The sequence below is a fragment of the Macaca nemestrina genome, chromosome 1 (assembly GCF_043159975.1).
Source record: "Macaca nemestrina isolate mMacNem1 chromosome 1, mMacNem.hap1, whole genome shotgun sequence".
NCBI classification, from domain to species: domain Eukaryota; kingdom Metazoa; phylum Chordata; class Mammalia; order Primates; family Cercopithecidae; genus Macaca; species Macaca nemestrina.
Window position 1 is genome coordinate 190359783 of NC_092125.1, and position 27837 is coordinate 190387619.

At 47.7% G+C, this 27837-nt stretch overlaps 1 protein-coding gene and 1 long non-coding RNA gene across 4 annotated transcripts; one reads left to right on the top strand and one right to left on the bottom strand.

Annotated features, from left to right (window-relative positions):
• Positions 1-27602, top strand: LOC105494881 (uncharacterized). Of its 3 annotated transcripts, none has more exons than XR_011622028.1 (6): positions 1-43; positions 10187-10568; positions 18225-18357; positions 20624-20710; positions 21395-21490; positions 25758-27602. It is a non-coding gene; the product is annotated as an uncharacterized lncRNA (long non-coding RNA). The 3 variants fall into 3 exon arrangements; XR_011622025.1 differs by lacking the exon at positions 1-43 and adding an exon at positions 220-296; XR_011622027.1 differs by lacking the exon at positions 1-43 and adding an exon at positions 9775-9898.
• On the bottom strand, positions 3608-21805 carry LOC105494880 (MPL proto-oncogene, thrombopoietin receptor). The gene is made up of 12 exons (XM_011763810.3): positions 20888-21805; positions 20564-20696; positions 20071-20249; positions 19217-19515; positions 18660-18822; positions 18277-18403; positions 12171-12355; positions 11866-12008; positions 9841-10000; positions 9487-9583; positions 6590-6677; positions 3608-6375 (listed from the first exon to the last, which is right to left on the bottom strand). Exons 1-12 carry the CDS (start codon positions 20964-20966, stop codon positions 6121-6123), a joined length of 1908 nt encoding a protein of 635 aa, XP_011762112.2. The 5' UTR covers positions 20967-21805; the 3' UTR covers positions 3608-6120.
• Positions 27603-27837: the final 235 nt, after the last annotated feature.

Consider the following 27837-nt stretch of genomic DNA (forward strand, 5'->3'; position numbering starts at 1 on the left):
CTCAGCTATCACGAGAGTCCAGCCGCGGAGCGCGATTTGAAGGGTGAGAGAGGGGCTGGGAGCCGGCCCCAGAGAACTGGTGCTGAAAAGCGGGCGGGGCGGGCCCGGGGTGGGCCTGCTCTGCCTCAGCGTCCTCGAGTTGTCCCGATTTGTTCCTCTGCGTCCCCTCTACCAACGCGAGCTCGGAATGTCTGGCCCCCCGTGCTTCAGGGTCCGAGAGCCTGCAGAAGTTCACACTTAAATCCTAAACGAAGGTCATATTTATGATGCAGAAGTCGGTGCAGAACCCGATGGAGGTGACCAAGGCGCTTGAGCTGTTCCTAGAAGGGAAAGGAGAGCCGCGGGCGGCAGCGGGACAGGGGACGGAATTGGGAAGCTAGGGAGCAGGAAGAAGGCCAGAGCTACTTAGGGTACATTCCACTTTTGCTTGGCGCCGGGTAGGAACCCTGCTAGAAAGGAAGTAACGTGTGTTTGTCTTGTTTGCTGTTGTTGTTACAAACAGGGAAAATGAGTTTGAAAAGGGTGAATGAATTCCTTAAGGTCAGGAAAAAGGATCGGTATTCAAACCTGCCTATCTGGAAGATAAGCTTAGACTGCCCTACAGGAGGCACTGTGGCTTACCCCCTTGGGGCTTTAAAGAGATGTGAGAACCTTAGAGATCCATTAGTCTAATCTGTGCGTGGTGCACCCTCCCCACCCCAACAACAAATCCATATTTTACAGATGGAGAACCGAGGCCCAGGGAAGGGATGTGCCCGAGGTCATACAAAGAAGTTTGTGGGAATCCAGGTCTGACTCCATTCAGTCCAGTGCTCTAATAATGACTTGAGTGAACTGTATGAATGTGCTCAGGGGTGGAGCAGCAATCATAAAAATAATAATGGTACCATTTATGGACCATCTAACTGCTGTGTTAAAACAGTTTACAGGCCGGGCGCGGTGGCTCACGCCTGTAATCCCAGCACTTTGGGAGGCTGAGGCGGGCGGAACACGAGGTCAGAAGATCGAGACCATCCTGGCTAACACGGTGAAGCCCCGTCTCTACTAAAAAATACAAAAAATTAGCCGGGCGTGGTGGCGGGCGCCTGTAGTCCCAGCTACTCCGGAGGCTGAGGCAGGAGAATGGCGTGAACCCGGGAGGCGGAGCTTGCAGTGAGCCGAGATAGCACCACTGCACTCTAGCGTGGGCAACAGAGGGAGACTCTGTCTCCAAAAAAAAAAAAAAAGTTTACATACATAATCGAGTTCAATCCTTAATCCCAATAAGGCAGATAGATACCCTATCTTCCCTTTACAGAAAAAAGAAACTGGGTCAGAAAGATTAGAAACTTGCCCAAAGGCTTGCAGCCAATAATAAGTAGGAGAGCCCAGGATTCAAACTATCTGACTAATCCCTGCAATCCTAACAATACGCTATACTGTCCCCGAAAGAGGCTGGAAAAATCAAGTTTTCAATCATTAGCCTAAAGTCCACTCTGATGCTGACAGATAATGTTATTATCTTTGACTTGAAGACTTTGCATTCTCTATTTCTAATTACCTTGGAAAATGAGGAATTGGATATACTTAGGTTAGAGGTGGGGAGTTCCCAGAAAACATAGAAAAGTTTGTCTCATGTCAAGTTGGTCAGGGTCTTAAATGTCAAGCTAAGGACTTTGGACTTTATCTGCTAGGCATTGTGGAACCTGTGGGGTTTCTGTGTAGGAAAGGACCAAATAAAACATATCTGAGCGGGGGAATATGGCAATAATTTGCAACTTCTGGACTAATGGTAGCTGTAGAGAGGGCTAAAGGGTATAACCTCAGGGAATTTGTACATTTAAAAATAAAGGATTTGGGCCAGGTGTGGTGGTTCACTCCTGTAATCCCAGCACTTTGGGAGGCTGAGGCGGGCAGATCACTTGAGGTCAGTAGTTCAAGACCAGTCTGGCCAATGTGGCGAAACCCTGTGTCTACTAAAAGTACAAAATTAGCCAGGTGCGGTGGTGCATGCCTGTAATCCCAGCTACTCGGGAGGCAGAGGCAGGGGAATCGCTTGAACCTGTGAGGCGGAGGTTGTAGTGAGCGAGATCACGCCACTGCACTCTAGCCTGGGTGACAGAGGGAGATTTTGTCTCAAAATAATAATAATAAAGGAATGAATGAAGGCAATGGAAATTATCCAGACATGGATCTTGAAGTGGGAGATACTCTAATATGATGTAAAGTAGTCAAGTGAAATGATGACAGAAGGGGTCAGATTTGTCCATTGAAAATCAAATCACCGGTGACTTTGGAGAGAGCAGGATCAGGAAGGTGGGTGGCCTGAGATCCATTTTGGAGGAGTTGCAGAAAGAATGAAATAGGGAGAACAGGAAGCCGGCAAGCATAGGTGACTTGTGTAGCTCGTCCCTTGATATCCTCTGTATTCGTTTGCTAAAGTTACTGTAATAAAGTACCACAAACTGGCTTAAAATGTACCACAACCTGACTTAAATGACAGAAATTGGCTGTCTCACAATTCTGGAGGCTGGAAGTTCCAGATCAAGGTGTCATGAGAGTTGTGTGAGAACTGTGAGGAAGAATCTGTTCCATGCCTCTCCCCTGGCTTCTGGTGGTGGTTTGCCAGCAATCTTTGTCATTCCTTGGCTTGTAGAAGAATCACCCTGTTCTCTGCCTTCATCTTCACTTGGCTTTCTTTGTGTATGTGTCTAATTTTCTCTTTTTATAAGAATACCAATCACATTGAATTAGGGCCCTGACCTCATCTTAACTAATTATATCTGCAATGACCCTATTTCCTAATAAGGTGATATTTGACGTACTGGGAGTTAAGACTTCAACATCTGGCTGGGTGTGGTGGCTTACACTTGTAATCCCAGCACTTTGGAAGGCCAAGGCCGGAGGACTGCTTGAGCCCAAGAGTTAGGGACCAGTCTGGGCAACATAGTATCAAACTGTCTCTAAAAAAATACAGAAAACAGGCCTGTGAGGTGGCTCATGCCTGTAATCCCAGCATTTTGGGAGGCTGAGGCGGGCAGATCACCAGATCAGGAGATTGAGACCATCCTAGCTAACACGGTGAAACCCCGTCCTACTAAAAATATTTTTAAAATTAGCCGGGCGTGGTGGCGGGTGCCTGTCGTCCCAGCTACTTGGGAGGCTGAGGCAGGAGAATGGCATGAACCCAGGAGGCTGAGCTTGCAGTAGGCTGAGATCACGCCACTGCACTCCAGCCTGGGTGACAGAGCGAGACTCCATCTAAAAACAACAACAACAACAACAAAAGCAAACATTAGCCAAGTTGGTGGTGCACACCTGTAAGTCCAGTAGTCCCAGCTACTTGGGAGGCTGAGGTGGGAGGGTTGCTTGAGACCCGGAGTTTGAGGCTGCAGTGAGCCATGACCACACCACTGCATTCCAGCAGTGTATTCCAGCAGAGACAGAGTGAAGACCCTTCTCAAAAAAAAAAAAAATAAATAAATAAAGACTTATGTCTTTTTTTGTGGTGTGGTCTTGGCTCACTGTAATCTCTGCCTCCCAGTTTCAAGTGATTTTGTGCCTCAGCCTCCCAAGTAGCTGGGATTACAGGTGTGTGCCACCGTGCCCAGCCAAAAAAAAAAAAAAAAAAAAAAAAAAAAAAAAAAAAAAGACTTTAACATGTGAATTTGAGGGAGAGGAGAAGAATATCATTCAATCCATAATATCCTCCTATTGTTGGAACCCAAGCAGAAACCAAAGCCCAAGAGAATGCTTTGATTTTGATGCAGGCCATATGAATCAGCCTTGCTAAGCACAGGACAAGATGGAGAACAATGGAGAATAGGTCTGGGTGGGACAAATGGATGACGTCCAGTATACCCAATCTCCATAATTCCTCCCCAGCCATGTGAAAGGCTCTGACTTTACTCCTAGGGACCCAAGACTGGAATGGGAGGAGCATGAAATTGAGCTGTCTATCCCCCTGGCTCTCTCATTGCCACCTGCCCATAGGCTGGCCGCATCCCTCCACCAAAGAAAGGCCATGACTCCTTCCAAGCAGCCCTGTCTTACAGCTACTCTCTGGTGATCTGGGAACCACTCCCTCCCTTACCCCTTGATGCCTAGGGCTAGTGCCAGCACCTTGTTATTGTTAGCCTCAGAGGCACTTGCACTGTTCCTTGATGGTTTTCCCAAATCTTGCCCTCATCTTTGTAAATACTGTTTGCCCTTTATTACACTCTCATCATATTACCCAATTTGAGTGTGTCATCTATTTCTGCCAAGATCCTGACTGATACAGTGGGTATGTTTGGAGCCAACAAAAAACAACAATGACAACAAAACCATTTGTTTGAGAATTAGAATGTGTTAGGAGAGTCCATAACCAGAGCGGTCTGAGCACATTTACTACTGCCTGTGAATGGTTTAGAGGATGAGAACAGCTGGCATGGGATTCAGGTAACCTTGCCCAGAAAGATTTCATTCATTTAGAGAAAATTTATTGAAGGCCTACTATCATGCACCAAGCACTACTCTAGGTGCTGGGGGAAAAGGACAAATAAATCATGGTCCTTTCCTTCAAGGAGCTCACAATCTAGTAGCAGGGGACAGACATGTAAACAGTTAGTTGCATAAAGCATCACAGTGCTGTAGTAGACGTCTGAGCTAGAGATAAGAACTTTAGAATGGTCAACATATAGTAAAGGCAGAGAATAGATGGGATTGGAGACTCTTAAGAAATGGAATCTTGAAGGACTGTAATAATTGGAAGAAATGCTAGAAGAGAGTAAGAAGGAATAATTACAACAGTAGTTCAGATATATTAATCATTTACTATGTCCTAGGTACTGTGCTTTACTTAGATTACCTCAATCCTCGTCACAACTCTGTGGGGTGCTGTTATTATCCCTGTTTTATAGATGAAAAAACTAAGGCTCAAAGACATTAAGTTATGTGCCCAAGGTTGCACAGCTAGCACATGTGAAGGACAGGAATTCAATCCAGCTCTGATTCTAGATCTACTTTATTCTCTTAACTACTAGTACGCTCAGCTGGGTGCAGTGGCTCATGCCTGTAATCCCATTACTTTGGGAGGCCAAGGTGGGTGGATCACCCGAGGTTAGAGTTCAAGAGCAGCCTGGGCAACATGGCAAAACCCTGTCTCTACTAAAAATACGAAAATTAGCTGGGGCCGGGCGCAGTGGGTCACACCTGTAATCCCAGCACTTTGGGAGGCCAAGGCAGGCGGATCATGAGGTCAGGATATTGAGAGCATCCTGGCCAACGTGGCAAAACCCCATCTCTACTAAAAATACAAAAAAATTAGGTGTGGTGGCAGGCACCTGTATCCTGGCTACTTGGGAGGCTGAGGCAGAACTGCTTGAATCTGGGAGGCGGAGGTTGCAGTGAGCCGAGATCGCGCCACTGCACTCCAGTCTGGTGACAGAGTGAGACTCCGCCTCGAAAAAAAAAAAAAAATTAGCTGTGTATGGTGATGTGCACTTGTAATCCCAACTACTAGGGAGGCTGAGACCCAAGAATCGCTTGAACCCAGGAGGTGGAGGTTGCAGTGAGCTGAGATTGCGCCATTGCACTCCAGCCTGGGTGACAGAGTGAGACCCTGTCTCAAACAAACAAATAAAAAAAACTACTAGTTTACTCAAAGAGGCAGGACCAAGGTAGGAAAGAATTTAAAGGAAAAGTGAGTAGTCAGCCATGACAAATCTCACAGAAAGATCAAAGGAACTGATGATTAACGAGATCCTTTGGATCTTGGAATTCGAAGATTTGAGGTGCACTTTGCCTGGGCAGTTTTACTAGCAAAGTGTAGTAGGGGAACTAATTGAAGTAGTCTGAAGAGTAAATGGGGAGTGTGGGGAAGTGAAGGCTTGTTTTCAAGGTGTTTGGCATTAAGGAGGAGAAAGTAAAAGAAGAGCTTAGTGAAATGAGCCTGCTTGTGGAGAAAGGGTCCTGGTTTTATGTCAGCAGCAGTAGAGTAAGATCAGTGCTATGAAGCCTAATTGCGAGGGCAGACAGAGGGGGATGAAGGTGAGGTCTGGGGTACTTGTGTTGTGGGGGTAGGGTAGGGAAGTTCACAGAGAAGTCTTGAGGGTTTAGCTCCGTCCAGGGAACTGGGAGTGAGGAGCCTCAAGGCTGTCCTCAAGGCTGCTGCCAATAGCTTAGTGGTAGGTAGGAATGGTTGGCAATGTGGGTGGTACAGCAGGACCCTGACTCAGCCATGGGTGGGCACACAGACAGGGGCATGGTCCCCAGGCAAGAAGGCTGCAATCTTCGGTAGTCCATCTGGGACTGGGAGGAACACAGGGGCAAAGGAGTCCTCTCTGAGGACTTGGGGAGGATTTCAAGGAGGCTGGGTTCCACTTCTTCACAGGTATCTGAGACTGTGGCCTTGGGCTGGGAGAGATGAGGAGAGGCATTGGATTAGAGCAGATCCTGTGGGAGGAGGGGCTGGACTGTACAGGAAGGAGAAGGGCTGGGGTAGTGCTGGGGTAGTGCCTGGGGATGGCATGCTGGTAGGGCAAGGACCTTGAACAAGTTGTGTTGTTGGGGCAAAGATCCAGTACCAGGCAGGGTTGGTGGTGGGCACAGGGGAGGGAACCTCACTCACCGGACTCAGGGCTGCAGTGTCCCTAAGGTACTGGCCTAGGACTCGGTGCAGATCTGGAAGTGAGGGCCACAGGGCATGCCTCAGTCTCCTGGGGGAGAAGAGAAGCAGACTGAGCCATGGCAGTGAATTGGTGTGGAGGAGGAGAGCAGTTGGGGTGGGGGAGCAGTGAGGCCAGGGAGTAAGACTTGGAGAGATAACAGCATGGTCAAGGCAATAAAGTCAGGCAGGGGAGTAGAGTAAGAAGAAAACCTCAGGTAGGGGAGTGAAGTCAGTGGTGGGCAGGTTCAACAAAGGGTGCTGCAGTTTCCTCAAACATTCCAATGTTTGTTCTGTCTGGAACACTGGATTCATTCCCTCACCTCATTGTGGGCCTCTGTTCAAATGTCATCCCTGACTACCCTGCCTGAAACACAGTAGTCCCCCTTTATCTGCAGGGGATATGTTTCAAGACTCCCAGCAGATGTTTTTTCTGTACGTACATACCTATGATAAAGTTTATAAATTAGGCACAGTAAGAGATTAACAATGACTAATAATAAAATAGAACAAGCATAATAATGTGCCAATATCACTACTCTTGTTCTTTGGGGCCATTATTAACTAAAATAAGGGTTACTTGAACACAGCACTGCAATACCTCAACGAGTCAATTTGATAAGCAAGACAGCTGCTAAGTGACTATGCGGCAGAGAGCATATACGCGTGGAGATGCTGGACAAAGGGATGATTTACATCCCGGGTGAGACAGAGCAGCATGGCAAGAGATTTCATCATGTTACTTACAATTTAAAATACGTGAATTGTTTATTTCTGGAATTTTCCATTTAATTTTTTTCGGACCTTAATTGACCGCGTGTAACTGAAACCACAAAAAGTGAAACTGTGGATAAGAGGGGACCACTGTAGTACCACTTCCTTTCCCCATGACAGGCTATCTCCTGCTGTACTTCATTTTTCTTTATAGCACGTGACTTGTTGTACATTTATTGTATTGTTATATATATTTCTTTTTGTCTGTCTCACCCCACTAGAACATATGGTCCCTGAGAACAGAGAGTTTGTCTATTTATTCACTCCTATATTTCTAGGGTGTAGAATAGTGTCTGACCCGTAGTATGTGCTCAGTAAATTAGCTGAATGAATGAATGAATGAATGAATGAATGAATGAATGAATGAATAAAACCAGTAGAGCTTATTAGTAAGTTATCTGGGAAGAATATGGATTAAGGTGTGTTGGAGGAACCTCAATTCTTTTTTTTTTGAGACGGAGTCTTGCTCTGTCACCTAGGCTGCAGTGTAGTGGCACCGTCTCGGCTCACTGCAAGCTCCGCCTCTCAGGTTCACATCATTCTCTTGCCTCAGCCTCTCCAGTAGCTGGGACTACAGGCACCCACCACCACGCCCGTCTAGTTTTTTTGTATTTTTAGTAGAGACGGGGTTTCACCGTGTTAGCCAGGATGGTCTCGATCTCCTGACCTTGTGATCCGCCTGCCTCGGCCTCCCAAAATGCTGGGATTACAGGCGTGAGCCACTGCGCCCGGCCAGAACCTCAATTATTTAGCCTCATATTTCCATGTGGAGGGACGTCAGCAGAACATTTCAGGCTGCTTCAGTGACCTCACTCATATCTCTCCAGAGGACGAGGTGTGACTTACCTGGTAAATTGGGGAAAAGGAACTGAGTATGCCTTCTCAGCAGACCACCTCCTCCTACTTCTCCAACTTTTTTGTTGGATCTGGCTACCTTCATGGAGGCTACCTTTCAGTCTGCTCATACATATGGGCAGATTAAAAGTTCAAAGAGAGGTATGTTCAGAGGGAGATGGTAGCCCACGAGAGTGGCACCTGAACCAACCCAGGACCATCAAAAGATACCATCTGGAGGAGCTGACTTCTGAGCTAAGTCTTCAAGAAGCAGCAGATGAAGGACGGAGGTGGGATGCATTCTACCCTTCATGTTTATAGCCTCCAATGGTATTTCTCCTCAGCCTTCGTCTTCCCACATAAATGAGTCACTCATTAATAACATTTATTTAAGGGCCTGCTTTTTGGCAGGCACTGTGCTAAGGATTTAAAGATGACCAAGTAAGGTATAATAGGGAAGATATATAAAGAAATAAACACAGTAAAACACTACTGGTACTGTATTGGAGAACAAAGCAGCGGCCAAACGGGGGAGGGTCAGGAAAGGTTTCTTATGAGTTGGTGAAGAAAGTTATTTACAGATGAATGGGTTTAGTCAGACAGGGAGGCTATTTCAGGCAGAGGGGACATTATGTGCAAAGGCACTGAGAAGTAAAACCTGACTTGTGGAGAAAACCAGTTTGGAAAGGCTGATGCACAGGGTAGAAGAGGCTGAAGTGCTTGCTGGCAGGGGTCGATTTTGCAGAGCCTCGCTTGTCATCATAGGGAGCCTGGACTATATCCTGGGAGCTATTAAAGGGATTTAAGGAGGGAATTGATAGGTTCATGTGCGCATTTTAGAAAGATTATTCTGTTGGCTGTGTGAGGCTAGATCGGAGCGGGAAGAGGTTCTGTTTCAGTGAGTCAGGGCTAGAGAAAGGGGGCCATTGTTTGGACTAGGTTTAGGAGGTGGGACCTCATGGCCAATTGGATGGGGGTGGACTGGGCAGTTTGGCTGAAGAGTGGACGGTGGCCTAGTCGCCAAGGTGAGCAGCAGGAGGCGGGGCTGTTCGAGGTGTGCGGTATAGTGGGCGTGTTAGAGTGTAAGGAGTCGCGGCAAGTCCCAGAGGAGACGTGCAGGAAGCGGCGAAGCCGTAGGTGCGCACGGGCGGTGACCGGAGATCTAGGGTCACAGAGCGAACCGAGAATGCCTGTTTAGAGGCCTCCGGCTCCGCCCGGTCCACCACCAGTCTCCTGCCTGGCGGGGGTGGTACCTGTAGTGTGCAGGAAACTGCCACCTCAGCAGCAGCAGGCCCAGGACGGCGCTGAGGCCCAGCACTAGCAGCAGAGCGGTCACCAAGGAAATCCAGGCTAGGAGACAAAAAGGGTCAAACCTCGGCCCACAGGGCCTGAGCCCCGCCCTCAGCCCGCCAGACCCTACTCTGGCCCCGCCCCTCGCCGCCCTGGGCACTGCGGGCACCCGCGCAGCCGTCGACCCGCGCGGCCAGGGCCCCGCCCCTCTCCGAGCCCCGCCCCTCCCGTCTCCGACTCCCGGTCCCTCCCGCACCCGGCGCCCCGTCCCTGGCGCAGGCGCTGTGCGGCTTTGGCGCGGCCGGGGCCTGCCTCACCGGTCTCGGTGGCGGTCTCCACCCTAGCTGGGTCCGACCACGAGCTCCAGGGACCTTGGTAGGTGGGGCCATTGAGCCTGGCGCGCAGCTGTAAACGGTAGCGAGATCGCGGGCGCAGCTCCAGGGTCCCTCCTCGGGCCCCGAGAGGCGGCTCCAGCACCTGCACAAAGAAGTGTGCGGTGGCCCGGCGTCGGGGCTTCGACAGCCGGGCGTCTGTTTGACCCAAATCCTACAGCTCCGAATCCCCAGGCTGTCGGAGATCCCCACAAAGAGCCCCACTGGCATAAAACACGCTTCCCGGCAGAAACAGGATAGAGCGCCCTAACCGAAAGCCTCTCCCCAACAGGGTCACGCTCTGCCCGAGAGAAAGGCGCCAGACCTCACCTCAGAGAGCTACGTATCCTAACACCAACACCCAGGTACACCCTCGGCAAGGATCCCGGTACACACGCACCCTGCCCTGTGCTCTCACAACTCCAGGTCGGGCGATGGACACCCCCAGAAACAGATATATTCAGAGTCACATAGACCATGCCACAAATAATACTCATGCTGCGGAGGATGCCAGATTTGCGTCAGGCGCTGGGGTACAAGCACCACGTGTACAAGCAGGAAGACAGCAAACATTTATGAACTGTGTGATACTCCAAACATTGGGTTAAGCAAGCACTGGGGAGAAAGCAATAAAACACCGTCTCTTACATGTCTAATGAGGGAGACCCAAACAGGTAAATAATCACAACAATTAATTAGTGCAAGGCACCATGGAAGTCCAGAGAAGCATTTAATGCTTGGTTTTGTGCCACAGAGTAGTTTAGTGTGCTAAAAGCCTGGATGACAAGGCTGGATGGTCACAGATGAGGCTAAGGCAATCCTGGTAGGAATTTGAGGACTGTTAGTACGTTATTGCCATCAACTTAGTTGTTGATGAGTAAGGGGAAGGGGTAAGGGAAGAGCAAGAAGAGTCAAGGGTGCTTCCAGGCTTGGGTACTGGGTAAGTAGTGGTGCCATTGTCAGAGACAGGAAACAGAAGAGAAGTTAGTTTGAGGAAGATATACTTTAGGGTTCCATTTTATAGAGTTCAACAACAATCCAAATGAATCAATGGTAATGTCAGGATGGTGATTACCTTTGGTGGCGGGGGATGTGGCGGGGCATTGGGAGCTTCTGAGGTGCTGGAAATAATTTATGTCTTGATCCTGGTTATGGTTACATGGATGTATACACATGTACAGACTATTTGTACACTTTGTTGTATGTAAGTTTTATCACAATAAAAAAAGTAAAGCTTCAGGAGGAAGAGGAGTTCCATTCTGGATAGACTGAGTCTGAAATGTCCAGGGGGAGGAGGTTTTGGTGGAACCATAAATGTTGCACATAGTTGTATATATGTGTGGCAAATGAGAATAAAAGTTGACAAACTAATATTTAAGTAACGTATATTGGGCACTTTCCTTATGCCAGTATTTAGATATAGTATTTAATTTTTACTATAACTCCATAAGGTAGATAGCTTCATCCCACTTCACCAATGAGGAAACAGACTTCAAACGTTTTGGTAATTTGTGGTTTGTAAATTCCTTTCCATATGGGAATTAGAATGGTAAAATTGCGATTGTAATGTATGGCCATTGAAACCATGGAGTTGAAGCACTCACCTGGGGAGAAGTTTTTTTTTTATCAGAGGAGAAAAGAGCCTAGGATGAGACTGTAGGAAGCACAGCATTTTGTGGAAGGCTGGCAAGGAGGAGACAGGAGAGGAGAGTGAGAAAGTTCAGTCAGAGAGGTAGGAGGAAAATCAGGGAAGACTGATATCCCAAAGACAAAGGGAAGAGAAATGTTAAGTAGGGGTAGCCAGAAGTATCGGATGCTCAAGAGAGACTAAGATACCAGTTGAATCTGATAAACATAGATATACCAGCAGAGACTGGATACATAGACACTTTCACTCCTGCTAACAGGCATGGCCAACCCCAGGGATCCCCTGCGTAGTGAGGTCTGTGGGCGTTTGTTGCTTGACCATACCTTCCAGTCCTGATGGCCTTCTCCTGTGTATCGGAGTTGATAGCAGGTCTCTTGGGCTGCCCAGGATGATGGGTGCTGCCATTCCAATTCCAGATGCCCGCTGGAGATCTCCCTCCAGTGCAAGTTTGGGGTGGGGAGGCGCACTACAGGGATGTCAGCAGGGAGCAGCTTAAGTCCTTCTGTGTACGAGGCGTCGTGCCACCAGAACCATTGGTCAGAAGGCTCAGAGTTGGGGATCCTGGGCACAGGGTCAGATTCAGTGGGGCTGGGAACTATGTGGGAAGAATGGGGAAGAAAGTTCTTACCAGCCTGGTGGATCCAGAAAGGGGAGCCCAGGTAACTGTGAACAGCACCCAGGGCTGTGGTCACCTCCACAAGGATGTGAATAACGCTGTCATTTCGTGACTTGAAGTGGCAGCGAGAGAACTGTGGGGTCTGTAATCCTGGATTTGTTTTCTCTTCCTCTTCACAGTCCTCCCAGATGGGGTACCTAAGACCCAGCCCCACAGAGTCATTGAATCAGGCCTGCCCCAGAGACTAATCCCAAGGCTTCCCATCCCACAAGAACGATGGCCTGCAGGGATTATCATCTAACTCCTTCCTTCAAGGGGCCTCTAGAGCTTTGCCTCTGTCTTTATGCCATGATGTTTTCTTTCTTTTTTTTTTTCTGTGTTCATTTGATCATTTGTTTGTTTTTGCTATTTTGCCATGATGTTTTCTGAAGTCAGCTTTGGTGTCTGGCCTCTTCCCTTTGAGGAAAGACCTAGCATGATATGTGAAAACAGCATGGGTTTTCACTAAGAGTTCAGGTCTTGGCTTACTTTTGTATAACTTTGGGCAAATTACTTGGTTTATTTCTGCTCCAGTTTCCTTCTATTTGTAAAATGGGTTAATGATACCAACCTCACAGGATTGTTTCAAAGATTAAAGAACCCTCATCTTTCTGGAGAAAAATATCCTATATTTTTAACGTGTTCTCATACGTCATTCCTCCTACTCTCCCCTATGTGTTATTTTGCTATTAGATTATTACAATAGTCTCCTAACTGGCTTTTCTGCTTTTGTTTTTGCCACTACCTTCAAGTTGTTCTCCACATGGCTACCAGAATTTGTTTCCACAAATGTTGATGTGATAATGTCCAGAATATAATGTCACAAATCTATTGATTTTGATCTTTACCACTGCTATGTTAGATGAAGCCACTATTATTCCTTGCTTGGATTAAGGCAAATTTCTAACTGGTGATTCTGCTTCTACTCTTATTTATTTATTCACAGAGAAACATATCTTTTAAAAATGTAAATCAAATTGTCATCGTTTACTGCTTAAAATCCTTTAGCGGCTCTTCATCCCACTTTGAATAAAACCCAAACTCTTTACTAGGCCTATGGGAGTCTATGATTTGGTTTCTCCTTGCCTCACCATTCTCATCTCTTATGATTCTCATGCCAGTTTATCACCCTTTATCCACACAGGCCTTCTTTCTGTGCCGCAGATATGCCAAATGTGCTATCTTTGCACTTTGCCTTTGCCCTGGATTGCTCTGACTGCAGGTCTTCATGTGACTCATTCTTTCTTGCCATTTAGATCTCGGCTTATCTATCACCTCCCTGGTGAGGCTTTTCCTGGCCACTCAGTCTAAATTAGCAGTACCCACCCCGCCCACCCACCGCACGCCCCCCTTTAGTCTCTATTATAACTTTGTTCCTTTATTTCTTTACTTACTTGTCTCCCCCTCCTTTTCCCCTCCCCTCTACTAATGTAAGCCCCAACAATGCTGGAACCTTTTCCATTTTATTTATTTTTAAAAATGTTTTGAGACAGTCTTGCTTTGTTGCCCAGGCTAGAGTGCAGTGGTGCGATCTCAGCTCACTGCAGCCTCTGCCTCCTGGGTCCAGGCAATTCTCCTGCCTCAGCCTCCTGAGTAGATGGGATTACAGGCGCCTACCACCACACCTGGCTAATTTCTGTATTTTTAGTAGAGATGGGGTTTCACAATGTTGGCCAGGCTCATCTCGAACTCCTGACCTCAAGTGATCTGCCCACCCTGGCCTCCCAAAGTGCTGGGATTATAGGTGTGAGCCACTGAGCCTGGCCCCTTTTCCATTTTATTTGTTGTACTATTTATCCCCAGTGCCTTGTACAAAGTCACCCTCAATAATTCTTTATTGAACAACTGTATCATGTCTCCCTCTTGATTATAACCCCTAAGTGGCTCACCATCACTAAAATGGGTATGTTTACCCATTTAATCAACAAATAATTTATACTATGTGCCAATTGGTACTGTGCCAGGCCCTAAGAGTGCATAGAGGAATAAGCTTCAAAGAGCTCTAATTTCAGTGGGAAAGACAGAAAAACAAACATGCTATTTTTCTGTGATGTGCATAGACTGGCTTGAGAGCATCAAAGGGGAGCATCCAACCCAGACTAGGAGGGTCAGGGAATGCTTCCTGGATAAGGCAATGTTTAGACTGAGTTTTGGACTAAAAATAGGATAGGCAAAAGGGACAAACAGGCATCCCAGGCACATGGTTGTGCATAGATAAGAGAGTGTGGTGCTTTGGGGGAGATTCTAAGTGGTGCAGATGGTTTTCGCATAAAGGGCCTGGTGGTAAGTGGTAAACGCAAGACTGCAGACCATGTCATGGATGGCCTTATGGCCTTTCTGGGGAGCTTGAACTTGAATTACTGCTAACTTTGTAGTAGTTGTGTAGACATTTAAGGATTTTCAGCAGGGAAGTTCTTAAACTAGCTTTGTACTTTAGGAAGATCATTCTAACTGCAGTCTGTAGAAAGGATTTGTGAGGGCCGACTAGAAGCAGAGAAATCCATTATGACACTCTTGTAGTTTTTCATGTGCTAAGTGATGAGGATGTGAAAATAGAATAGCGGCAGTGAGATAGAGGGGAAGAGATGACTGAAGAAATATTGAAAAGGTGAAAATGACGAGACTATTTCTGGTTAGGCCTGGAGGGTATAGGAATGAGAGAAGTCCAGGATGATTTCTGTTTTTCAGTCCAGGAAAACTGAGTTCGTGGTAGGATCGGGGACAATAAAGAAAAAGCAATTTTTTTAATTTAATGTTATTTTTTGAGAAGGAGTCTTTTCTCTGTTGCCTAGGCTGGAGTGCAGGGGCATGATCTTGGCTCACTGCAACCTCCGCTTCCCCGGTTCAAGCATTTTTCCTGCCTCAGCCTCCCAAGAAGCTGGGACTACAGGCATGTGCCACCACGCCCGGCTAATTTTTGTATTTTTAGTAGAAATGAGGTTTCACCATGTTGTCCAGGCTGATTTCCAACTGCTGACCTCAAATGATCCACCCACCTCGGCCTCCCAAAGTGCTGGGATTACAGGTGTGAGCCACCGTGCCCAGCAGGAAAAGCAAGTTTTGATAGAGGGAATGATGACTTCAGTTTTGCTACTCTTTAGTCCACTCAGGCATCTCTATCCTATGGATATCTATGCAGTGATTAAAAAGAATGAGTTACATCTTTTTGTAATGATCTCTGAGACATGTTTTTAAGCAAAAAGGCAAACTACATATATAATGTAATCTAATTTATATTTAAAAATTAAATATTAGGCTGGGTGTGGTGGCTAATGCCTGTAATCCCAGCACTTTGGGAGGCTGAGGTGGGTGGATCACTTGAGGTCAAGAGTTCAAGACCAGCCTGGCTAACATGATGAAACCCCATCTCCACTAAAAATACAAAAAATTAGCCGGGCGTGGTGGCGCACGTCTGTAATCCCAGCTACTTGGGAGGCTGAGGCAGGAGAATCGCTTGAACCCAGGAGGCGGAGGTTGCAGTGAGCTGAGATTGCACCACTGCACTCCAGCCTGGGCAACAGAGCGAGACTCCATCTCAAAAAATAAATAAATAAATAAATATTAGGCTGGGCGTGGTAGCAGGGCTGAGATGGGAGGATTGCTTGAGCTCAGGAGTTTGAGACCAGTCTCAGCAACATAGGGAGACCTTGTCTCTACTTTAAAAAAAAAGATAGAAAATGCCTGTAGTCCTAGCTAATCAGGAGGCTCAGGTGGGAGAATCGCTTGAGCCTGGGAGGTCAAGGCTGCAGTGAGCCATAATCACGCCACTGCACTCCAGCCTGGGCAATGGAGCAAGACCCTATCTCAAAAATAATAAAATGTAAATGTTGTATATAGATGTATGTAAATACATAGAAAAAACTGGAAGAATATATTTAAATAGTTAATAGTGTTTTTTTTTTCATTATTCATTAGTTCAACAATTTTTTACTGGGCACCTACTATTGGTAGGTGAGAATATATTGGTGAATAAAAACAGACATTGATCTTGCCCTCATGGATCATATTTGGTCAAGGTCAGACTTTCTCAATTGGAGTTCTAAGAGATTTTTTTTTTGGAGACAAAATCTTGATCTGTTGCCCAGGCTGGAGTGCAGTGGTATAATCATAGCTCACGGTAACCTCAAACTCCTAGGCTCATGCCGTCCTCTCACCTTAGCCTCCCAAGTAGCTAGGAATACAGGCACATGCTACCATGCCTGGCTAATTAAAAAAAAGAAATTTTGTAGAGACGAAGTCTCACTATGTTGTCTAGGCTGGTCTCAAACTCCTGGCCTCAAGTGATCTTCACACCTTAGCCTCCCAAAGTGCTGGGATTACAGGTATGAGCCACTGGGCCTAGCGAGATTTTTATTGTCAACCAAATAATCATATAAAGTGTAAATATAAAAGTGTGACTATGATAAGTACTCAAGAAGGAGAGGTATGGCTGGGCGCAGTGGCTCACACCTGTAATCCCAGCACTTTGGGAGGCCAAGGCGGGTGGATCACGAGGTCAGATTGAGACCATTCTGGTTAACACGGTGAAACCGCATCTCTCCTAAAAATACAAAAAATTAGCCAAGCATGGTAGCAGGCGCCTGTAGTCCCAGCTACTTGGGAGGCTGAGGCAGCAGAATGGCATGAACTCAGGAGGCGGGGCTTGCAGTGAGCCGAGATCCCGCCCGCCACTGCACTCCAGCCTCGGCGACAGAGCGAGACTCCGTCTCAAAAAAAAAAAAAAAAAAAAAAAAGAAGGAGCGGTACATGGTACAACAAGAATGTATAATAGTGCTATTGGACTTAATAAGGAAGGCCAGAGGAGGGTCCCTAAGAGAGTGACGCTTGAGTTGAGATTTGGAGGATAAGTAGAGGTTAAGTAAAGACAGGAGGGCTGGGTAAACAGCAGTGTAAAGACCTAGAGCAGGAGGGAATATGCCAGATATGAGTGGACCACAGAAGGCCCGTGCCGGAACATGGGGATCAAAGGGCAGCATAGCACAAGATGAAGCTGAAGAGGTAGGTAGGGTCTGAGTCTCAGAACTTTTCAAGTCCATGATAGAGGTTTTTTTTTATCCTAAGACTAGTTGAAAGCTATTGAAGATTTTTAAGCAGAGAGTGTTATGTTCATTTTTGCACTTTTAAAAGATCCCTTCAGGTGGCTCACACCTGTAATCCCAGCACTTTGGGAGGCCGAGGCAGGTGGATCACCTGAGGTCAGGAGTTCGAGACCAGCCTGACCAACATGGTGAAGCCCCCTCTCTACTAAATACAAAAAAAATTAATGGGGTGTGGTGGCACATGCCTGTAATCCCAGCTACATGGGAGGCTGAGGCAGGAGAATCACTTGATCCCAGGAGGTGGAGGTTGCAGTGAGCCAAGATTGTGCTATTGCACTACAGCCTGGGCAACAGAGTGAGACTCTGTCTCAAAACAAAACAAAAAGTTCCCTTCAGCACCTGTGTGAAGAATTACTTGGAAGACTCAGGGTGGTCAGTTACTACATCTTTTCAGTAGCTGAAGAGAGAATTGATGATGGGTTGTAGTAGGATAATGGCAGTGATAGACAAGTGGGCAGATTCTAGAGTTAGTTAATAGGTAAAATCAATACAACTTGGTTATAGATTTAGATATGGAGAGGATGAAGAATTAATGAGGTGCTTGGTGGAACTCTTTGAAGGCCAGGCTAAATTTTTTATGGCTTTGATAATGAGAAATTGCAGTACATATTTGAGTAGGGGGAGACCATGCAAAGTTAGAGCTTTACAAAGGTCATACACAGTTTGAGCTTAACAAAGATCACTCTGTTAGCAGCATGGGGAATACACTGGAGGTGAATTAGACTGTAGGCTGTTGCAGTGGTCCGAGTGACATGACTAAGGCTGAACTAAACCAAAGCATTCCCAATGGGAACAGAGAGGGGTTGAGAAGATAAAATATCGACTGGAGGATGAGAGAATAGATAAGAGAGCATTGAAAGCTGTATGGATTTTGGACAAGGGAGGAGAGTGAAGACGACCAAGAACACTCTCTTCCTTTTTTCTGCAGGACTGTGGCTCACTCCCATGACACCAACCTCAATCAGCAGTTCAGCTCTCACCTGTCTCTGGGGCAGCACCGTGCCCTGCTGTGGTAGAAGAAACCTTGGGATCTAGCATGGTCCTCTTGCTGCCATTGACAGGTAACATTCTTCAGGTCCAAGGTAAAGCATTGCAGTCCAATTGCCACTAAAGTCAAAGAAATAAGTCCCATCAGGGTCCGTGTGCCCCTACTGTATAGGGTGTTCAGATCATTTCTACACATACAACTTAGAACATGGACTCCTATTCTCTCTTCTTTCCCTGAACATAGTTCATCCTGTCCAATGGCAAGTTTGAGATCATCAGGGAGGACCATGGTTCCCAGAGCTTCAGATCCAGCCCAGGCTTCCCTAGAGCTCTTCTTTTATCTGCTCCCCATCTCCCTATTCCTTTGTGGACTCACCTGCATCTCCAGGCAGGTCCACAGTCACAGGGAGGGACCAGGATCCCCAGGAGCCACCGAGGGAGATCCCATCAGGTTCGCTGCGCAGCTGCAGCCAGTAGGAGTTGCCAGGCTGGAGTCCTGAGATGAGGCAGCTTCCACCCACTGCTGTCAGAGCTGAAGCCTTGGGAGGAAAATCCCAGCTTCACAATCTAGGTCTGCCTGTCAGCTGAGACAGCCTCCAACCCTTATATTTGCACACCATCCCAGTGGAGAGGAGCTCAGCTCCTTGCTGGATAGATATGCACACAGTCCAGGGGCCAAGTTGGTGGGTTTCAGGTGGTGTTCAGGGTTTTGTTGGGAAATCTCCATTAATTTGGAGGCCTAAAAGACTTCATTTTTATCAGTGGGAATGACCCAAAGTAGGAAGCCCCTAAGTAGACATGGCTCATATCTGAGCCTATACTAACTCTCCAAGGATGAACCCAGGTCTGGAATCCCCAAAGTATGGTCTGTCCTTTCCTGGGGCAAGATTGAAGGTAGGAGATAGGAGGTGAGGCAGAAGAAGGTCAGCATACTTCTCTAGTTGGGGAGGTCTGCTTTGGTCCATCTTGCCAGGGCATTGTGGGCTGAGCACATGGAGACTGGTCCAGAGCAGAGGCTGAGTGTGGCCTCTGCAGAGCAGGGCAGCAGGTTTCTGTGGCGATCAACTGTATGACCGTGGGACCAGTGGAGTTCTTGAGATCTTTGGGGCCATAGCGGAGTTCGTACCTCAGGAAATCACTGATTTCTGGAGCTGGGGCCTCCCAGCTGATCTGAAGTTCCCCTGGCTGGCTCCCACCCATGGCCTTGATGATACTGGGGGGAGCCGGCAGGCCTGAAGGCAAGACAGGGCACATCAGAACTCTGAGTACCACAGTCTATGGCTCAGCCTCTGGACTGCAGAGAGGGGTGCTGGGGGCTGAATTGGGGCTGCTTCTGGATTCAAAAATTGTAGGCTGTCATTCTCCTGGAGGGCAGGCTAGGGAGGCTCCTGATTCTGTTCTTCCCTCATGAGAACAGTGACTTCATTGTAGTATGATGGCTAGCTAGACTCAGTGCTTCTTGGAAGCAGGGATCCCATTTTCTCCATATCCCATCACCTAGCCCAGTGTCTGGCACACAGTAGGTATTCTGGAACTCTTGAATGGATGAATAAATGATTTGTTAATGATGGGAGGACCAGGGTGTCCCTGGTGTGAAATGATATGTGGGGCAGTTCTAGCTCTAGATGCCAAGGCTGGGAGGAATGACAAGGGAGTCTTGGGGTGCCTCGGGGGTCTGTTAATAGGGGTATCCGTGCTGAGCCGGAAGGGCACAGATAAGTCTGATTCCAGGAGCTGGACTGGGGGCAGCAAGTGGAGGGGCCGGGTGACAGGAGGATGGCTCTTACCTACACTGTCCACAAAGAGGACTCGCTGAATCTGAGTCTGGTTTAGGAACACATTCTTCACCCAGAGGTGCAGCGGAGAGAAGAGACGCACTTCCTCCTGGGCTGGAAACTGGCACACGTATCGGGTTCCAAAGCGGGGCACGCTCTGAGAACTCAGGGGGCAGGCACGGGGCTTCTCCCTGTTGGCATAGCAGAGATCCCTCCTACACAGCCACCAGGCAGAGCCCTGAGGACCCAGACCTGGGCTCATGCCCAACTTTTGTCTCTAGTACTGCCATTTTTCTTCTTAATGCCTGCGATAGGTGGGATTAGGGGTTATGTAGGGCTGAAGTTGGGGCCCACATACATCCAAAGCACATCTGTTCAAAAACTGGGTACTTAGGGCTTGTATTCAGAGTGATCCTCGGACGGGCAGGAAAGCTGCTGGAGTGGGACTCAGCTAAATGCAGGGACAGATAGATATATGGGGAGTGGGGCACAGTCCAGCACCTACCCCGGGTAGGCATACAGCAGCTGGTATGTCCCACTGGGTGCTGCCTCTTCCTCATCCCAGAAGCAAGTGAGGTCCTCAAATGTTCGGGAGAAACACTTCAGGGGCTCTGAGTCCGAGGCCAGCAAGGAGACATCTAAGGAACAGCTGGTGAGTTGGCCCTGGGTCCTCCCAGGCATGTTTATGTGGAAGAGGAGGGGACCAGCAGGAGAGCCTCTTACTCTACCTCCCCTCCCAGGGCCTTGCATCCCCTCCCAGGGCCCTGCATCACCTCCCAGGGCTCCCTCTTCCTGGGCATAGGTGATCTCCACCCTCCGTGCACCTCACCTTGGCTGCTGACTTGGGCCAGGTTTTGAGGGGCCAGGAGGAGGCAGGAGGTGACCATGAAGAGGGCCCAGGAGGGCATCTTCTCCGCCACTGTGTGCCTGCCTTAGCCCATCCTCCCTTCAGGAAGCCGGGCCCCAATCCCCTCCCAGGCCAGCCCCTCAGGTTCCTGTCAGATACAGCCCCACGTCCTGTCCCTTTCCCTGCCCCTCTGGGGCCCATCCAGACCACACTGGGGCCAGGGGCCAGGGGAGGGAGAGTGGGCAGGAGGGAAGGAGGAATTTGAAAGAGAGGACACAGGCCTTTTGGTGGGAGGGAGATGGGGGTTGTATATTTGACCGTGTACCAAAAGGCAAGTCAGCCTCTGTATCTATGTTAATGATTATAGAATGGTATAACAGCATCAGAATAGCAGCCTTTACTGAGTACTAACTATGCTGCCATGTGTTAAGCACTTTATATCCATTCACTTAGACAGTCCTCACAATAGTCTTGTTATTTCCATTATAGAGATGAGGAAATGGAGATGTAGAGAAGTTAAGGATTTGCCCAAGATTACATATGTACTAAGACATGAAGCTCAAGAGGTCAACCTTCAGAACCCATGTGAGTAACAACCATGCTGTGCTATGCTCTTAGGAGGCTAATGTGCTGAGAAATGACTGTCTGCCCCACAACATGCCAAATGGTGGGTATTTCCACTTTAATAGTTCTGTGACTTTGTGCATGAATAAACACATTCTCTCTGGAACTGGACATGCCCTCTCCGTTATGGGCGGCCTCCACGGCTGCCTCTAATCCCTTGCTACTCAAAGTGTGGTCTACTCAAAGGAGCAACAGCATTAGGTGAACACTTATTAGAAATGCAGAATATTAGGTCCCGCCCCAGGCCTGTTAAAATAGAACCTGCATTTTACCAAAATCCCCAGATGGTTTGAATGTAACTTAAAGTTGGAGAAGCAATAGTCTTCAATACTTTTATCCTGTTTGCTCAGAACCAGTGGGTCGGGCTGGGTGCAGTGGCTCATACTTGTAATACCAGCACTTTGGAAGGTCAAGCTGGGTGGATCCTCTGAGGTCAGGAGTTTGAGACCAGCCTGGCCAGTATGGTGAAACCCCATCTCTACTAAAAATACAAAAAAATTAGCCAGGCGTGGTAGCGCTTGCCTGTAGTCCCAGCTACTCAGAAGACTGAGGCATGAGAATCTCTTAAACTCAGGGGGCAGAGGTTGCAGTGACCCAAGATTGCACCACTGCACTCCAGCCTGGGTGACAGGGCAAGACTGTCTCAAAAAAAAAAAAAAAAAAAGAAAGAAAAATTCAGTGGATGGCTGGTCTCAGCTCTTCAGCCTGTGCTCATCTCCTGTCACTGAACCCCAAGCCTTCTCCTGGGACTGCTCTGTATATGGATTTTATGCCAATTCTAGGAGCCTTGACTCTTGTGTGGGTGGGGGTGGGGACAGGAGATGAGTTGCGGGGAGGGCGCATAGCCACATTAACTCCCATTTTTCGCCCCTCGGGCCTTAGCTGGGGCTCCCATTGCTGGCTTTACAGACTAAGTATCCTCAATATCACCTTCCTGTCTTCTTCCTTCTTAATTAATTTTACTAACAGAATTGTGGGAGGTGCTGGAGGAGATGGAACTCCTTCAGCCCTCCTGTGAAGTCTTAGTTTCTCTGGCACCATTTCTCTGCAAGTAGTCCCTGACTCAGATTTGTCTTTAGCTGTACCTGGCTCTCACATTATGGGGACTGATGGTAATGACATTGGATGCCTTCCCCAGTCCCCAGGCAAGGGCTACCCAAACTTCTGTGAGATTAAGTGAGAGGGGAAACACAACTTGAGTGTTCATGCAGTCCCATGGCTTTGATGCTCTGTATATGCTAATGACTTCAAAATGATATCTCTAGCTGTGACTTTTCCCTGGGCTCCAGATTTGGATCGCCAACTGCCTACTTGACTTCCCCACTTGCATATCTAAAAGCATCTTATACTTTTAAAAATTTTTTGTAGACGGAGTTTTGCTCTTGTTGCCCAGGCTGGAGTGCAATGGTGCAATCTCAGCTCACTGCAATCTCTGCCTCCCGGGTTCAAGCAATTCTCTTGCCTCAGCCTCCCAAGTAGCTGGGATTACAGGCGCCCACTACCACGCCTGGCTAATTTTTGTATTTTTAGTAGAGACAGGGTTTCGCCATGTTGACCAGGCTGGTCTCGAACTCCTGACCTCAGGTGATCCACCTGCCTTAGCCTCCCAAAGTGCTGGGATTACAGGTGGGAGCCACCACGCCCGGCAAGCATCTTATACTTAAGGTGGTCAAAATAAAACTCTGGATTCTCATTCCCACCTCTAACCCTGTTTATTTGGTTTTCCTCTAGCCTTGCCTACCCCTGTAAATAGCATTACCACCTACTTAGTTGCTTGACCCAACACCCTCCATACTCGTTGATCCCTCTCTTTTACTCTGCATTCTACATCCAATTAATTAGCAAGTCCTGTCAGACCTTCCTTCAAAATGTATACTGAATCTGAACACATTTAACCACCTCCACCCTTACTGTCCTAGTCCAAGTCTGGGTTACTATAATAGCTTCCTAACTGGTGTCCCACCTCCATTCCCACCCTCACCCCCCAGGCTGTCCTCCACACAACACTGTGATATGTTTAAAATGCACATCGGATTTCTTCACTCCCCTCTTAAAATCCTCCAAAGATTTCCCACTTAGAATACCACTCAAATGCCTTCTGATGGCATGCCTGGCCCTGCCTGACCTGGCCGCTGCCTACTTGAATCTTATCTCCTACTTTCTTTCTTCCCTCTCAGCCAGCCACAATCATCTCACTGTGTCTCTCATCTTAATCCTCTTCGTATTCAACCTTTCTGCAACACTTGATAATCTTCATCCTTCCAATGTCACATTCTCCTGGTTTCCTGCTACCTCCTATCACATCCCCACTCAGTTTCCTTCTGTGGTTGCTCTTTCTCTTAAATCTTGCTGCCTCCAGGTGTCCCTGCTCAGCCCTTTCTATTGCCAGAGTGATCGCATGGCTTCAACTCTGTCTACACACTGGTAACTTGCAAGATCTCATCAGTCTCTCGAACTTCAGATTCTCAATTGGACATCTCTATTTGTTGTCCCATAGGCACTTCAAACTCCCCAAGCTCCAAATATAACTAACTCCCATACACCCTTTGGGTCCTCTCTTCAAGCTCTGTTCTGCATCTCTCATGGGCTACCTAGGCTCCTAAGCCTGGAACCTGAGAGTTATCCTCAAACCTTCCTTCTCCCTCTACACCTACATCTAAGTCCTGTGTCTTCTACAGGGAGGCGGTATAATAGCAGTTAAAGGTGCAGAGACTGCAAGGGGCTTGTGTATGACTGTCAGAAAGGGGCTTTCTGAGAGTTGAGAAAGGGGCTCTCTGCTTCTGCATGGGAGGAGGTCCACTCTCTATCCCTGTCATTTTCCCATTTTCTTTTGCTTCCACACAGCTGAAAAAAGTAGTCTTCTCCAGGCCTTGATTCCTTCCTTCCCTCCCTCCCTTCCTTCCTCCCTCCCTCCCTCCCTTCCTTCCTTCCTTCTCCCCTCCTTTTCTTTTTTTGGTGGAGTCTCGCTCTCTCGCCCAGACTGGAGGGCAATAGCACGGTCTCGGCTCACTGCAACCTCCGCCTCCCAGGTTCAAGCAATTCTCCTGTCTCAGCCTCCTGAGTAGCTGGGATTACAGGCGCCTGCCACCATGCCTGGCTAATTTTTGTATTTTTAGTAGAGATGGGGTGTCACCATGCTGGCCAGGCTGGTCTCGAACTGTTGACCTTGTGATCCACCTGCCTTGGCCTCCCAAAGTGCTGGGATTACAGGCGTGAGCCACCACGCCTGACCCAGGCCTTGATTTCTTTAGAATATCAAGCAGGAACTGGGATATCTAGGAGAAAGGAGGCCATATAGGTCTGCCTGCTTTGGTGAAGGAGTTCTGCAGGCTCTTGAAAGTCCAATGCTGCTCAGCAGGCCTAGGCTTTCCTTTTGGGATATAAGGCCAAAGACCTGGCTTATAAAACTGGTACTTGATCTCTGGGTAGCTATCGTTCAGAGAACTCAAGGGGTTGCTGGATGAGGATTGGCTCAGGCTATAGTGTGCTGACAAACTGGCTGGGGTGGGGTAGGGTGTTCTGTTTGGTAACATTTGCTGCTTTTCGTGGTGTAAATACTTCTGTCATGGCCTGTTTCAAGCTACTAACATGATGTCACTGAGCAGTGAGCTGGGAAGATAACTGGCTCTTGGCTCTCGTGAGCCTGTGCCTGTGCACTTGCCCTTTATCTCCCCATGTTTTCAGATTTCCCAACACCTGCTGGGTTTTTTCCAGTTAGAAAATTAGGGACAGGTAGCTTTAGGCACTAGGATTCTCTATCGCCTCATCTCTTTCTCAACATTGCTAGTTGTCTCTCTAGAACGATGGTTCTGGCCGGGCACGGTGACTCACGCCTGTAATCCCAGCACTTTGGGAGGCCGAGGCGGGCGGATCACCTGAGGTCAGGAGTTCAAGACCAGTCTGACCAACATGGAGGAACCCCATCTCTACTAAAAATACAAAATTAGCCGGGCATGGTGGCACATGCCTGTAATCCCAGCTACTCAGGAGGCTGAGGCAGGAGAATCGCTTGAACCCGAGAGGCGGAGGTTGCGGTGAGCTGAGTTTGTGCCATTGCACTCCAGCCTGGGCAACAAGAGTGAAACTCCATCTCAAAATAAACACATAAATAAATAAATAAACAAACAAATAATGATGATTCCATTTATACACTTAGCAGCGTGTTAGGGTGCTGTATTTCCCCCACATCTTTGTCAACTTTTTTGTTTGTTTGTTTTTGTTTTGACAGTCTTAACTCTGTCGCCCAGGCAGGAGTGCAGTGTGCGACGCACAGCCCCTGGGAGGAGCCTGAGCTGCCTGCAGGAAATCACCCCTTCCCTGGGGGCGGGAGGGGAATGAATGACTCAGGGCCAACTGGTGGGAGTTCTGTTTTTGTGGTCAGGATGGGCTGTAGGGAGGTTCCTGGGATGAAGTACTCACTGGGTTCGCCTTTCCCAGCTGCCTCCTAATGAGGCTTTTCCTCTGACCTTTTCCATTCTATACCTGGAAACAAGTTTGTGCTACTGGTCTGGTCTTTTGCTCCAAGCCCCACCCAACCCAGGCCATCTCCTGTGAGAATATGGCTGTTGAGTGAAGCAGTGAGAACTGAGGCTATAACAGGTGCGGGCAGGCGAGGCTGAGCATTTAGGACTGTGCTCTGGACCTGCAGTTTGCTGACTTGCGTGTATTGGGGTTCTGGGTCTTCAGTGCTACAGTGGGAATGGGGAGACCTTCTGTTGGGGGAGGGTATCTTTGGGGCCCACAACCTGGTGTGTGATTGATATATTTGTGGTGAATTTGGAAGTGTACTATACCCAAATCTGGCCCTTTCACTGTGCCAGAGAAGCAGCATAGTACTGTGGCTAAGAGAGGGAGCAAGAATATCCAGGTTTAAATATCAGCTCTTGGCCAGGTGCAGTGGCTCACGCCTGTAATCCCAGCACTTTGAGAGGCTTGAGGCAGGAGGATCACTTGAGCCCAGGAGTTTGAGACCAGCCTGGGTAACAAAGGGAGACACCCCTCTCTACAAAAAAATTAAAAAAAAAAAATAGCTGAGCATGGTGGTGCATGCCTGTAGTCCCATCTACTTGGGAGGCTGAGACAAGAGGATTGCTTGAGCCCAGGAGGTTGAGGCTGCAGTGAGCTATGAGTGAATCACTGCACTCCAGCCTGGGAGACTAAGCGAGATCCTGTCTTAAAACAAGAACAACAAAAACATCCACAAAAAATCGCTCTGCCCCTTACTAGCTATCAGATTTTAGCCAAGTTACTAGCCTCTCTGGTCCTGTTCTCTGTAAAATGAGAATAATAATGGTACCTACTAATAGGGTTGTTGAAGACTGAATGAATTAATACATGCAAAATGCTTGGAATGGTGCCCAGCAATTAAGTACTATGTAACTATTAGCTGTTTTTATTCTTTTAGTGACTGGTATCACCACCCACCCATCATATAAACAGAAGCTTGGCAGCAATTCTATACTCTTCTCCTTTCAGTCCCATATTCAACCCCTGTCCATTCTTTCTTCATGTTATTTCTTCCAGTTTGCTACCACCACACCATCGTTTCACTCACACTACTATATATAGTGGTCTTTCACTGATCTCCTTGCCTTCACTTAAAAAATAAACCCAGCTTGGCCAGGCGCGGTGGCTCTTGCCTGTAATCCCAGCACTTTGGGAGGCCAAGGCGGGCAGATCACAAGGTCAGGAGATCGAGACCATCCTAGCTAACACAGCAAAATCCTGTCTCTACTAAAAAAAAAAAAAAAAAATTAGCCAGGCGTGGTGGTGGGTGTCTGTAGTCCCAGCTACTTGGGAGACTGAGGCAGGAGAATGGTGTGAACCCGGGAGGTGGAGCTTGCAGTGAGCCAAGATCACACCACTGCACTCCAGCCTGGGCGACAGAGCGAGACTCCATCTCAAAAAAACAAATGAATGAACAAACAAAAAACAACCCAGCTTTATTGGGATATATAATTCACACACCGTACAACTCACCCATTTAAAGTGTACAGATCAGTGGTTTTTAGTATATTCACAGATATGTGCAACCACAGTCAAGTTTAGATCATTTTTATCACCTCAAAAAGAAATCCTGTACCTTTTACACTCATCCTTTTATCTCCCCAACTTCCTTCTAGTCCTAAGCAACCACTAATCTACTTTCTACCTCTATAGATTTGCCTAGTATGGAAATTTCATATAAATGGAATACGACTACCATATGTTGTCTTTTGTGACTGGCTTCTTTCACTTAGCGTGGTATTTTCAATGTTCATTTACAATATAGCATGCATTAGTATTCCATTCACCGCCCCCCACTTTTT